Genomic DNA, 15,424 nt, shown 5'->3' on the forward strand with positions numbered 1-15,424 from the left:
AATATACCCTAGGTTTTATTTATCATTATTTACAATTTATTATTGCAAACCCAACAACTGTTTTTTACATGGATATATACTTACGTGTATATAAATATATAAATAAATATATATATATATATATATATATATATAGCAACAAAAAAGTACTGCATTCAACAGGCTCAGTTGAAGTAACTGATTTAAGGAAACAAACAAAAAAAATACCAACATTCTGATCACATCATTTTGATCTTCTTTGGGGAAGATTTGACTCCCCCCTTGTCTGCTTGCTGCTGCCCTGACCATTGCCTATTTTTGACCAAGCCTAACTCATGGTTCTTTGTATCAGTCTGGTTTGACCTGACCTATCTTGAGTTCAGTTATCCTTATCTATAATATGCTGAAACTTCCAGCGACCCAGTGAATCTTACAGTGGGGCTCATTTATAAACACTATTTGCACCGGGCAGTAATTCATGGCAAACATTCAAAAATGTCATTGTTCTACCTTACTGTGAGACACACAGAGTTAAGGTCCCCATACACGGGCCGACTATAGCTGCCGATATCGGTCCCTTGGACCGATTCGGCAGCTAATCGGCCCGTGTATGGGGAGAGCAGAGCGGCCTGGCCGACCGATATCTGGCCTGAAATTGGCCAGATCTCGATCGGGCAGGTTAGAAAATCAGGTTGGATCGGGGACCGCATCGGCTCGTTGATGCGGTCCCCGAAACGACTGCCCCATTGCTGCCCACATAATCCGATCGTTTGGCCCCAGGGCCAAACGATCGGATTATTTTTTTTTTTACCTAAATTCTCCCCGATATCGCCCACCCGTAGGTGGGGATATCGGGTGAAGATCCGATCGCTTGGCAACATCGCCAAGCGAGCGGATCTGCTCGTGTATGGCCACCTTTACTAGTAGCAGCTACTTGTCACAGCTACAAAAATAGACAATGCTGATCAAATACTGATAATTGTCTCTACATGTGTTTTAGCAGAGGCAATTCTAAGTCTATGGCAGGGTATTTTCTGGTGTTTAGTAGCTTTGACAAGTAGCTGCTAATAAGTAGCTCCATGTGTCTTTGCCCTTAAGCTGACCAAAATGACTATTGTTAAATGAGCTCTAGGATGTCTACCGATTGGAGGAATGTACGTCCTGAAATCAAACATGGCAATTATAGGCAAAAGTACATGCTGAAACCAGGCCCACACTGTGGATGCGGCTTTTACCCATTGATGAGTCAAACAGGCTGCAGGCTTCAGCTTCTATCTTAGTAAGGACATCAGACTCAACGTTCGGGGAGAAGTATGTCATTTTGGGGGCTGTTTAGATTCTTTTTAGAGATTTTAAAATAAAAATGCTTCCTTATCCTTTAAGGTTTTCTGTTGTCTGTTTCAGACAACAAAAAAACTTACACCAGAGATGCCGAGACTTTATCAGCAACTTTTAGTAAAACTACACTAAAAAGGTCTACCTAACGTGTTTCCAAGATGCTGTTTAAATGTACCTCATTGCACTGGAGAACACATTTTGTTTCAATAAACTGAACAAAACTTCCCCACTAACTCATCAATAAAGCTTTAACACAAAGTTTCAAGCAGTGATGGCCAATCATTGATTCTTTATTATGCTTTAACGACACTGCTTAATCTTTACTTATCTGGATTAAAAATTTGATTTGACAAATGAAACCTGTCAGGTCAACCCAGTATTTTGTCTCACTTAAAAAGCACATGCAGTTCTTTAAATAAAAAGGAGAGGGTGAGCTCTGAGGCATAATTTTGGTTTACATAAAGCTTCTATCCCGCTTGACTAAGAACAGAGCATGCATGAAATACACCCATCACTAGCCTGGTTCTTTGCTTTGGTTTTTTTGTTGCCAATTAAGATCAGCCAAGCATGAAGAAGGTATAACAAAACTGTGACAATTTGTAAAACAAAACACATTTTTAATTAGTATAATGCAGTGGTAATACACTTTGTGTGTTTCATGTAAATGGCCCCTCTTTTTACCTTTCTGTTCCTTTTTCTTGAGTAACATGGTATTGCTCAGGAGTCAGTCTCTCTCTCAACTCTTGCTGCGTAAAGGCAACTTTGTAGTTTTTTTTCCCCCTACGTGAGCCTAGAAAACAATGAAGGGATAAAAATTTTGATGTAAATTCAAAATATATTGCAATCTTGCCAATCTACAGGTTATGCAAGAAATAGCTTAAGAGGACCTATGCATTTTATCTGCAGCTTCCCACAAGAAGAAAGAAAGGTATAACAGCTGTGGGTGCCTAAATATTAAGCACCTCCCAGTAATCATAATCGCTTACCTAAGATGCTCCAGTGTAAACTGCATTAGCCCAAGGTTCGAATATAGGAGCGTCATGCCACCATCATTTTCTTTCTATGTTCTAGTCTAGGTGTGCATGCACAGTACAGTGAAAAGTTAAACTTAAAAGCAAAAAGATGGCTTTCCACTCTACTACACATAAGCATAAAGCCAGGGTCAGAAGAGGCGACCAAAGAAGCACCAACAGAAGTATCTTGGGTGGGTGCAGTTTTTAGCAAACAGGAGCACCAGGGGTTTCACATACGAAATTATAATTAGTGGGGCGTGTCAAACATTAGGCACCACCCTGTGATTATACATTTGCTTATCCTTTAATAAAGAACAAACCTTCCTCTATGGATACACTTATGACATATCACCAATGGTATATGAGGTCCACAATTTATAAGCTAGTGAAATAGAAATGACTCATTACCCTGGTTTTTTACCTTGTAATGTGAAGGTTACATGCAAAATACTACAACCATCTATGTTAATTCTATAAAATGCTCTAAACAGAAAAGCCCAGTTTCAGAAATATATTTACCAAGCTGTCTCCCTTGGAAAACAGGCCTGTAAGGCTAGTGACACATAAGATGAATATTGGGCCTGCAAGCTGGGTTCAGACACATGGAGCAGATTTTGATGCGGAAAGGTATACTTACACATTTCCATGCAAAAATCTGCCTTATGTGCCTGCACCCAGGCTGATGCAATGGTTTCCGGGTGCAGGCAAATAAGAAGCTTTATGCCAGCATAAGGGTAGGTTATCTGTCTTCATAGAGAGGCTGAGAATCCACCCTGTGTTGCACTAGCCTACCAGGCAGGCCCGGGCCTATCATGGCAAAGGAGCCGATGGGAAGAATCTACCTACAGCTGATCGGTGAGAGGGGGTGAGGGCAGCTGGGGGGAGGAGGAGCAAGCGGTGAAGCGTACAAGCGACAGGAGGGTGCAATCGAAAGGGAGGCCTAGGGACACAAAAAGTTTAAATCTGGCCCAACTAACAAGTATAACTTCTTACCCTGTAATAAAAGTATTTTGAACTAATCCAACCTGCCTCTTGAGAGTGCGGCTCTATTGCTGGGGGTTTGATGCATGAAGTCTGGAAGGCTGAGCGCAGAGGACTTATCTATTCGAATATTTTGCCCAGCTTTGTAGACAGGGTTTACAACAATGATATGGCAAAGGTAGGTTCCCCCTTAACAAAATGTACTAAAGATTATACATTAAAGTTTAGCATACAGAGGCAGGAATATGGTTAAATACTTATGAAAGTCTACTTTACTTTATTGTGTCTGCTGCTATGTTCATGTAACATTACAGCACAGAAATATCTTAACCCTGATCAGAAAAACACAGGTGGGAGGAAAAACAGATTGTAGTTGCAATGCTGTAACAATTAGCATTACCAAACCAACTGAAAGATGCACTGAGAGCATATCTGCCTATACAACCTATATACCTTAGATCAGAAGCTGCATAATTTCAGAAAACTGTGCACACATATTCATACCACCTAATTTCTTAAAATTGTGCACACATATTAATTTCCAAATAAGTTGGGACACTGTGTAAAATGTAAATAAAAAGACAAAGCAATGCTTGCAAGCCATTTAAACCCTATATGTAACTGCAAACAAAACAAAGACAACATATCAAATGTCAAACTTAATAATTTTATTCTTCTTATTTTAATGTTTTCTGAAAAATACATGCTCATTTTGAGTTCGATGGTAGCAACATGTTTCAAAAAAATGGAGTGTGTGTGTGTGTGTAAATATTGCATGCAAAAATTTAAGATTAACATTCCCCAATGTAAAATTTCAAAGAATTTCAAGAAGAAATTCAAAGGATTTCACCATCTACAGTAGATGCTGCTTTGAATAGCAATTACATTTACAAATATATTTTAAAGCACTAAAGTTTAAGGTATGACATAAAATTATACACATCCTATGTGAATATAGAATTTGCGCATATCAGGCTGAGGGAAATAAAACTGTATATTACATACAGATGGAGCATACATTATATTTGGCCATTTGCACCAATATATGTATTGCACGTCATACTGGCATAACACATATCAGACATATATTCGTTTTCAAATAAATGTTGTGCCTAGTGTGTGATTTCTAAATACACTTCTTTTGTGAATGTGAATATATTCTTGTTTACATAGTGTTTTTACATAGTTAATATATTAATACTGAAAAAAACAAGAATTTTAATTATCAGTAGAAGTGCGCTGTGTGCTTTAGCTTTAAATAGAATTGACAAAAATATTAGTGTTACTAATATGTGTGCGCACCTATAAAAAGGCCAATTGTGTTTGCAAAGACTTGAGAAGAGGACTTACCATCTGTATGTCATTTAGTTCAAGAGAAGTGACTTCAGGTTTAAATTACATGGTTTTGGATTGCAATTTCCTAACATTTGAAGCTTTTCTGCTTTTTTTTCAACATTAAGTCATAAGGAGTGTTCATAAAAGTAGCTTGGAGCACAGATGCTTGCAAATCATTTAAACAAAGATGTTCTCCATTTTAAGAGGGAAAAATCAAATATTGTTAGTCATCGACTTATCATTTCAACTATTTGCAGAAAAAAAATCTCAATTAAAAACACCTGACTGTAGTAAATAATAAGTATAAAATATTAGTTCATTACTAAATACCAAAACTTCAATTGGGTTTATTCCATAGACCTTAGGATGCTTTCCCAACAAGCAACTCTGTGAATCACCAGTCATAAACCAAACATTTTCTTATCTAAAGTACTCCATAACTGACAATTGCTAAATCATCTGATGCAAAAAATGTACACACTGTTTACAGAGGAACACTTTTCTCTTTTTAGTGGATGCATTTTTAAGAAGACCTAAAATCATATTCTCAAAATTTTTGCTGGAATTTGTCCTGTCTCACACCCTACAAATTACTTGCTTTAGAGCATTTAAATGTCACTATCCAAATTATCTAAATTTCCCAACATCCTTCCTCTTCAACCTTAAGTATATATATTGTTTCCTAATTCTAAGTGAGGTTTGTGCTTTAAAAAGTCCAATTGCTTATTTAAGGTTGTCAAAGTTTCCATTCTCAAGGTGTGCTCTGTTCTTAAACTAATAAGCCTTTGAGAGTATGGTAAGCAACTAGAGGAAATGTATATATTACATAAATAATGTTGGTAACACAGTATTAGGAATCTTGGTGGTAGGCCTCTAAAGAGATAAATGATGCTTAGTTGACTTTATCTCATTTAATACTGAAATCAAAAACAGCATTAAGTCACATAGTTACATAGTTCAAGGGGATCAATAGCGTCCAAAAAATGTTGTGCCACTGCATTAAGCAATAAAATAAAAGAGATCAAAATAGCTTCAAATATTCAACTGCTGTATTAATTAGGGATGCACCAAATCCCGGATTCAGTCCGGTTAAGCTTGCCAGGTTAAGGTCATGAGTTTTGTGTGAAAAACCCACTCATATTTGGCAGCAAGCCAGCAATTGGTTGCTCAGACATGAAGGACAAAGATTAATAAATCTTCCCCTATATGTCCCCTTTTATTTGGGTTGAAATAGACAATAGCGTTCCAAGTTAACGCTATATATTTATATATTTACATATACATATAGATACATGACTATCCTGACCTTTGTCCTGACCTATGTCCTCTAGAATACTTATAAAAAGTAATCATGTCCCCGTGCAAGCTTCTTTTTTCCAGAGAAAATAACACAAACTTTGATATTCTTTCCTCCTAGTTGAAATGCAAGTCTGTGTCCTTTTTCCAGCTCATTAATGTCCTTTTCCAAGCAATGACTGACACCGCTTAGTGTTGTGCAGTCAATAATCCAAAAAAAAAAATCCTTCTCAAGTAAAAGGCCAGTAAATTAAAAAAGTGAAAGTATATCTTTCTTACATTGGGAGGCCCATTTATCAACATAGTAACAGTAATTTAGTGGTTTTAGTGGTTTTTGAAACCACAAAAAAAAGCTCATTTTCACTAAAACCACAAATGCCAAGTTATTATTAAAACAACCTAATATAAAATGCACAAACAAAAAATCCTTTGAAAAAATGCACATAATTATCCGAAAAATCTTGAAATTTTTGTGTGATTACAAATTTAAAAAAATCACAAAAACCTCTAAAACTTCAAGTTAAATAAAGATTACCTAGAACAGCTATCACTGACTTCTACATGACCTAGACAACTTTGTGATGGCCTAGTTTTGTATTTTTTCAGTTTGTTATGCTAATTAGGAATTTTTAGTGTTTTAGAGTAATTATTATAATCCACAAATTTTAGCACTAAAAAATACGTTTCATGAAACTGAATGGCTCTTGAACAGCTCTCTCCATCACTACACAGCAGCTTTTTTTATATAAAGTATAGTAGTGTTTCTGAAGCAAACACACCAGAGCAGGGCAACAATAAATTATATTTTAATTACTTGAAACAATTTAATTTTTTGGTGTTGCTGTTTCTTTAAGGAGGCCTCCAACAAATTACCATTAATATTTAAATAACATTTATTTTACCAGTGAATACCCTTGCATTTAACACCATTGAATCTTATTTGCCAAATTGCTTCCTAGTTCTCCAGTGTAATCAGTTAAATAATCTGTTCATCGGTCAGTGGAACTTATTGAACTTACTATAGCATAGTGTTATCAGCAAAAATATAGTATGTAAACCTTAAAGGGATTCTGTCATGATTTTTATGGTGTTGTTTTTATTAATTAAAGGGGAGCTGTCACCTTAAGAAATAATTCCAAATTGTTTGGCACAGTGTATGGCACACACAGGCAGCATAGGGCAGGCAGAGTATGGCACACACAGGCAGCCTACAGTGACAGAATGCTGGCACTGCACCTACAGTCTGCACAATAACTATATATTAAAAAAAACTTTTTAATTGCAGTACCACCACAGTATATGTTCATTTTATAGTGTGTAGGGTTTATTTGTGGGTTTCTACTGCTCCTACAGTCTGTCTGAGGTGTGAACAGGTGAACAATGTGGGTGATTACAGTCTGAGCCTGAGGTGTGAACATGGCAGGGGGTGAACAATGCAGGGATTAAAAGGTGTGAACAACACAGGGGATTACATTTTTAAACAATACAGGGGGTTTACAGCCTGAATCTGAGGTGTTAACCATGCAAGGGGCCAGTACTGATACCATTAAAGCTTACACAAAGGTAAGCCATCAAAGCAGACAGACAGGTGGGGGGGCCACACAGAGGGGGGTCGCGGGCCGCCAGTTGGACAGCACTGTTCTAATACATCTAAAGGAGTCCAGAAAAAGGCACTGCAAACAGTATGCAGATTTATGGCTACTTTATCCAAAACAGACTGCAAAACAGGCACTTTGTCCAAAAATGTCACCCATTATTAAAAGTGATAACATACCCAATACCATTATTACTAATACTCCTTGACTTTCATTACTCATGCAACATTGAATGAGGAGTATATTATTCATAGACAGATACTCCTATTATAGAACTGCATACTTTTTTCTCTGTAGTTGAACAGCTCCCATCTTCGCCCTGCATGTGCTGGTCATTATAACACATTCCTGCATCCTACTTAACTCTCACTATACATAATCCTCTGTCCATGAAGGGAAGATTAAGGTTTGACATGCAGGAAGGCTGCCTCTGCACATTAGAAAGACCCTTGGGTATCATTCACTTTAAACCCTTAATTCCCCAACAGAACAAAACACCTTTACAATATGTAATGTTAGGACCAACAGTTTGAAACCCCCAATATTTAGAATATTTCACCCATTGTAAATCTCAAACAAAATAATAAACACATTGCTCTTTCACATTTGCTTTGACATACTTTGTGAAGTGATGTAATTTCTATCCAGTAGGACTACTTCTATTTTACTAAAGTATTTGAAATATTTTAATTCCTGCTACACCCAAACTGAAACTACTGCCTTTGGTATTATTTTTTTTAGGAATTTCTACTTATTCAATAATCACTATAAACAAATGAATATATTCATACTTATATATGATATGCCATCTATTTATGGATAAACCAGAAATATTGGGGGTTGCTTTGTAACAACTAGTGAACCACACATTACAAATGTATGCTGGATTTGGTTCAGGAGAAACCTTATATCATGGTTTATCTCTTGAGAGTCTGTGGGGGAATCTGGAACTGAGAGACAAATTTTTCTCATTGAATTGAATCTGGCCCAATATATCTTTACCAATAAATTTGTTAAAGGTCTTTTAGGGATTTTGTGGCCATGAAACAGGATTTCCTTTAGAGGTTTGCTTCAGTTTTTGATTTACAGTTATACAGTATATAATTCTCAAGTCATTTCATGACATTTTCTATTGTTACAATGTCTACCATTCCTTGTTTATGTTAGAGTCATTTTGGGTAACAATTGCATCAACTGACTGCAAGTTTCCTGCACATTCCAATTAATAAATATTGGATAGTTGCTTAGAATGACATTTTCTTTCATTATGCAAAAAAGTATTTTTAGGCTGAGATCCCCTTTAATATAAGGAAGCTATAACAAAAAAATGTTCTTAAAGAGTGCATTTGTATTATTTCTGTTTTGCATGCCCCTGAGCACTTTTTTAGACAGGTTTCTCTATTTCTAACTATTACAATAAAAAAAACAAAAATTAGCCTATTAGATCTATTAAACTATACTAAAAATTTAAGAAAACCACACATAATGTCAAGGTCACGATAGCAACAAATCACACATGAAGACTAAACATGTCTCATGAAAAGTAAACATATACCCAGTGGCCCTGTTTTTATTTGTTATATGTTCTTGGACATTTGTTTACATTCTTTTGGTTGAGGTTGATTATTTTTATTTCAGGCTCTGCTGCCACCGTAGCCAGAAGGAAGCTGTGCATACTGCTTACAAATGATTCATTATCCTTAACACAAAGACATTGCATTCAATGCAAAATGAAAGTTAATGGAAGTACTGAATGGGAACACACACAAAAGAGGGTGAGGTTGCACTAACCTTAACTGTAGGTGTACAAAAAACTCTCTCCGGGTACAGTCCAAGCTATTTATATACAATAGTCATTTAAACAATAAATTAATTTAGAATACAAAAACTGTGTGTGGCACTGGTCGAAAGGAATTCTGAGGGAAGTTGGTTCACTGCAGCTTAGGGATCCAATATTCCCTTTGGCATCAAATTAAAACTAAGCCCTATGGGGTTTGACATAAAATCTAGTTATTAAAAGGTGAGGTGCAGCACTGACTGCTGAAGAGTAAACTTCTGTTGAAGTATCAAGTAAGTGATTACAGTCACTGGGGGGTGCCTAACATTTTGGCATCCACCTTAGTGATTGTAACTTTCCTTCTCTTTAAAATACAAATTGTACATTTCTTCTGAATTGTGTTAGAATAAATTCATATAAGATTGTAAACTCTTATGGGGTAATTTTGCCCCATTTTTCCTGGCTGATTTTTTTCAGGTTATTCTGGTAATTTACATGACATTAGTGCACCTTATTTTTTAAATAGCAACACTAATGTTCAGATGCACTGAGATTAGGGTTGCCACTATGCCAGTATTATATACCAGCCAGTACTATATCAGAGGCAGGGTTGTCACTGAAATAAGAAATGGAAACAGGATGTGGTGGGCTGGATGGAGAGCATAAACACACAGGTGGGGGGAAAAGCCATGCAAGGAGGAAGGGCAAGACAGGGAAAGTATATTAGTAGTAAATTTGTAATTAGCTGGTGATTTGCTGGCCAGGTGGAAACGAAAAATAAGAACAGGGCAATTACAGCATATTAGCATTTTTGTTCTTTATACACTCTGTATTAATTTGGCCTTGTGTTTGGAATTATTTCCCTGCTGAAAGATTAACTTTTTCCCAAGAATCAGAATTAAATCTTTTTACAAAATGACCAGGCCCTGCTGGTGATAAAAAAAATCCCCACAGCATAATGCTACTACCACTTTATTTTACTGATAGTATATCAACTATTAGTATATCAACTATATCAAGAACTATTAGAACAGCATATTTCAGTTTTTGTATTTTTCTACTATGTGACATAAAAAAAACTAAGCCTGTGCTATGATGCTATAAAAAATATGGCCTAGAGCTTAATACTTTTGCAAAGTACACGTATGGGACCCGTTATCCAGAATGCTCGGGACCTGGGGTTTTCCGGATAAGGGGTCATTTCCATTAGGATCTCCTACCTTATGTCTGCTAAAAAAAATATTTAAATGTTAAATAAACCCAATAGAATTGTTTTGGCTTCAATACGGATTAATTATATCTTAGTTGGGATCAAGTATAAGGTACTGTTTTATTATTACAGAGAAAAAGAAAAGGCACGGAAAAGTTGCAAAAACCGCAACTTGACAGTCATGGAAAAGTCGCATAATCAATCACGGCAAAGTCACAGGTTTTTTTTCTGTGACAAATTTTTAGTTTTCGGCATCAAAATTGAGTTTTAGGATATGCCTCCCTAAATAAATCCAATAGAATGTTTTTGAAAACAATACAGATTTATGCAGAGTGGTTAACATCATATTAAAATACTGTTTTATTATTACAGGTATAGGATCCGTTATCCAGAATGCTCGGGACCAAGGGCATTCCGGATAAGGGGTCTTTCCATAATTTGGATCTCCATACCTTAAGTCTACTAAAGAATCAATAAAACATTAATTAAACCCTATGGGATTGTTTTGCATCCAATAAGGATTATGTATATCTTAGTTGGGATCAATTACAAGGTACTGTTTTATTACTACAAAGAAAAAGGAAATCAGTTTTAAAATTCTAAATTATTTGATTAAAATAGAGTCTATGGGAAATGGGCATTCCGTAATTCGGAGCTTTCTGGATAATGGGTTTCCGGATAAGGGATCCCAAACCTGTACTGAGAAAGCAAATAGTTTCTTTAAAAATTTGAATTATTTCCTTAAAGGAACAGTAACACCAAAAAATGAAAGAGCTTTAAAGTAATAAGAATATAATGCACTGTTGCCCTGCACTGGTAAAACTTGTGTGTTTGCTACAGTAACACTACTATAATTTATATAATAAGCTGCTGTGTAGCCACGGGGGCAGCCATTCAAGCTGGAAAAAAGGAGAAAAGGCACAGGTTACATAGCAGATAACAGATAAGTTCTGTAGAATACAATAGTGTTTAATCTGTTATCTGCTACGTGCCTGTGCCTTTTCTCCTTTGAATGGCTTCCTCCATGGCTACATAGCAGCTTATTTATATAAATTATAGTAGACTTTCTGAAGTAAACACACAACTTTTACCAGTGCAGGGCAGCAGCACATTATATTTTAGTTACTTGTATACACTTTCATTTTTTGGTGTTACTGTTCCTTTAATATGGGATATGGCTGTCTTGTAATTCAGAGATTTCTAGGTATTGGTTTTCTGAATCAGATATTCTCTCTCTATATATATATATCTACACAATAGAAAAAGGAAGGAAAATAAAATAGTATCTCTGCACAGAGTTACCCTTTTCTTTTTCTACTATATATATATTTATATATAATGAGTGTCCAACCCAAACCAGAAGATGTAAGGTGTTTCAGTTTTAACTGCTGACTCTTCACTCCATTCCAGCATGAGTCCGATCATGGTCAATTACTGGACTATGCATAGGCCCAAACAATGGCCTGCCCAGTCAATTATCTGGCTATGACTTGGCCAGATATCTGTTGGGCAGGTTAAGAGTCCATTTAGGAAAAGGACCACAATGCCTGGTCCTGGAGCCAAACAATCTGATCAACCATGCTGTTCTACCATGCTGGTGGCCAAATCAAGCAAACTAATTACAACTTATGGCTAATGAGTCTATGGAAAACAGGTGACCAGGCAGATCTGACAAATCTTGAAGGAGGTAATCACAGCTTCTCATTTGAGGAAACCACACAAAACTGGTCTATGCTCCCCGACCAAACAAATTGACCACAGACAATAGAGAAGTCTAAAAATGTAGTTTCTTAATGGAGCATCCAATCAGTGCTTCAGTCATTCTTCTGTAAAGTTATAGGATGTTTATTTTTTGGAATCCCCCTGGCCCATATAGAAAAATCTGTCAGTGGAACCAGCAAACAGTCCATTTAATAGAAGTCATTCAAGTTATAGTGGGGCAAAATTACATTCTAATGCTAAGTAGGCATCTCTAATCATACAGTAAGCATTGGGTAAACATCATTATAAAATGATATTATGTTTCTTCCCCTAACATAAATTTAACAGCAAATGTTTTTTAATTAATCAACATTAATAAAAAAAAGTTTGAAAAAATGTTTTCAATGTAATAATATACACTTTTTAACAAGAATAAATTCCATATGTAGTTTCAAATGCATAGCTGTTTTTTTCTTTAGGTATCAAACTTCAAGGGAGTAATTTAATATGCTCTAGAGCAGCCAATCACACTTCAATAGTCAAAAAACAAGTCTTTATTGAATGGGTTTTCAGGCAATTGCTGGCGGACCAGGTACTTTGAAGGATACTGAATTACTCCCTAAGTTTTGTTTTCATTTTTAAGGTGTTTTTTGGTTAACCAAATCCTCCCATGAAAGTAAACTCCAGGTTTTTCTGATTATAAAACAAATTTAGCCCTAGAGCCTTTAATAACATATGTTTTTATCTGGAGAATGTACCAGAATTTATCAGGTAACCTTGGCTTTACAAAGTAATTATTCAAGCGTACAAGACTGTGCTTGGATCAGTGCCATGGTCAAGAAAACATGTAAAACAGAAATTCTTTGTTTCTTCTCTGTAATTATAAATGTATGCTTTAGAAGCAAACAAAATGAGATTATTTCATTTTAATGCTTGAGCATATTCATTTGTAGGCACATATTGACAACAATTACTTGACCAGTACTATCCATTTTAGAAATATACTGCAAACGTTCATACAACAAAATCAGCTAGACAATGGTTTGGGAGAAGAAAGTAGTTCTATTCTATAACTTGAACTCTTCTGGAGCCCGAAGCTTCTACTCCTTTCACTAAAATGTGTGGGAGACCCCCTAAGCTAAATGGGCAAAGGAATCATACTTGCCAACCAAATGCACTATACCACTTAATGATTCATTTTAAAGCATTTATTAAACTCCTTTGACTCACTATCATCATAAACCAACTCTTGGCTCAGAGAAGGCAAAACAATATACATATATATATATATATATATATACCCAATGTACTGTATATACAAGAGAAGGCACAATAACACCTATCATACTGTACATAATGTTAAATCATTGAAAAGTTTCTATAAGTTCCATTGTTAACATCCAAGATTTTTAAAGCAAAAGTTGTGTGTGTGTGCACTGCATCTTAAAAGAGAAGAAAAAATAATATCACTGGGGAGTGCCAAATGTCAGGCCCCACCAATGCTTTTAATAGCTTACCCAATATCCTAAACCAGTGCTGTCTAACTGGCAGCCCGTGCCACCCCCATCTGTCTTGTTGCTATGACTGCTTTCCTTTGTGTAAGCTTTAAATAGTATCGGTACTGAGATTAACTGGCCGCTGCATTACTCACATCTGTAAGTTTCTGCATTGTTCACACCTGTAACCCCCTGCATTGTTCACAATTCAGGTTGTAGGCACCCGTATTATTAACCTGTTCACACCTCAGACATTGTGTCACTGTAAGTAGTACAGCACAAACTGTTCATCTTGGAGTGGTCCTGATTGGTTATAGTTTTCATTATAGTTTTCTCTGTGTCCTGCCTGCCCTGCTGTACCTTGCCTGTGTGCCATACTCTGTCTGCCCTATAGGAGTGCCCTAAATATGAGTGATGAGTATGATACTACCATTAATGTGGATATGGTCTTAAAAGTTCTCGTCATAACTTGGGTGTGGTTTAAAAACTGTAAGTGGTCAAATCTGGCTTCCATTATCGGCCTTCCACCATGTAGGCCAGAAAAAGTCTGCCCTCGTTACCACAGAAGTTGGGCAGCACTGCCCTAGATCGTTGCTCCTGTTAGTAAACTGCACTGAACCAGGGTACTTCTTTACATTTAATGCTGGTACATGTGCCTTTCCTTAGTTATCTTGATGGTAACTGAAAAGTCAATAAGCCACCTCAACAAATCATTTCACTTTCATCCTGTTATAATCAGTTACTTTTTTTCTGATATATTTATTTTACCATCATCATTATGTCATTTTACCGCCATCCCACCCTCACTCTTTTCAGCCTATCTGCCTTCTCTTTGTCTTAAAGGAGAAGGAAAGGCTAATAAAGAGTTAATCTCAAGCTGCAGGCATACCTTCAGTTCTCTCAATAGTGCCCTTAAGTCTCCCCATATTTCTCCTGTTCAGATGATCAGAAGCCTCATAGGAAACAAAAACAATGAGCTCTGTAAAGAAAGTTCCCATAATGCTTCGCTCCTGCACCAAAAGCAAGACCAGTGTACATGTGCAGTGTGTAAGACTGTGAGTCCGCTTCCTGCTGATTGGCTCAGATCCACATTCCTAAGGGGGGGGGGAGAGTGAGTTCTTAGCTCTCTTGAGGGAGGGGGGAGCAGGAGGGGACAGAGAGGACAGAGCTGCGTGTCTCTGGCACAGGAAAACAAAGAGATAACAAATCTTTTGACAGAGGACTCAGTGCAGCATTTCTGTGAGTGCTTATGGATGTATTTACATAGACCTTTCTGATAAAGCTTACTTAGTTTTTACCTTTCCTTCTCCTTTAAATGTCTTCAGTCATAAATTGATACTTGGAAAGCGCCACTGCTTTTTTTAAAGTTTTGGGAAACAATATTCAGTTTGAAATGTATTTATTTGTGTTAAGATAAAATGAAATTGCAGAGACAAACAATTTTGAAAATCAAACAGCTACATATTCTGTATGAAGCCACTGTACTTAAACAAAACTTTCTAAAGCAAGGTCTTAATTTTTGAAAGCAATACTTCATGCAAAAGTGATGCAGGCAAAAGTTGAGTGGGAAACACAGAAGAACACGATGGAGGTGAGAGTCCTTAACAAACAGAAATTATAGTAACATAAATATGGGAATAGTTCTTTTAAACCTGGGTGGTCTGCTGCAGAAAACATACCTGAGGAGCGTCAGCATGAACACT

General features: G+C 36.4%; 1 protein-coding gene and 1 long non-coding RNA gene across 2 annotated transcripts in view; both read right to left on the reverse strand.

Moving 5' to 3' along the window:
- Window positions 1–15,424, reverse strand: part of msrb3 (methionine sulfoxide reductase B3) — an 85,656-nt gene that overhangs the window by 39,094 nt on the left and 31,138 nt on the right. The window contains exon 4 of the mRNA XM_031898205.1: window positions 1,999–2,107. Coding sequence (XP_031754065.1) covers window positions 1,999–2,107 — 109 coding nt within the window. The remainder of the gene's footprint in view (window positions 1–1,998; window positions 2,108–15,424) is intronic.
- Window positions 3,363–7,038, reverse strand: LOC116409736. The gene is made up of 2 exons (XR_004221974.1): window positions 3,869–7,038; window positions 3,363–3,795 (listed from the first exon to the last, which is right to left on the reverse strand). It is a non-coding gene; the product is annotated as an uncharacterized LOC116409736 (long non-coding RNA).

Source organism: Xenopus tropicalis, chromosome 3 (genome assembly GCF_000004195.4).
Source record: "Xenopus tropicalis strain Nigerian chromosome 3, UCB_Xtro_10.0, whole genome shotgun sequence".
In the NCBI taxonomy this organism is placed as follows: Eukaryota; Metazoa; Chordata; class Amphibia; order Anura; family Pipidae; genus Xenopus; species Xenopus tropicalis.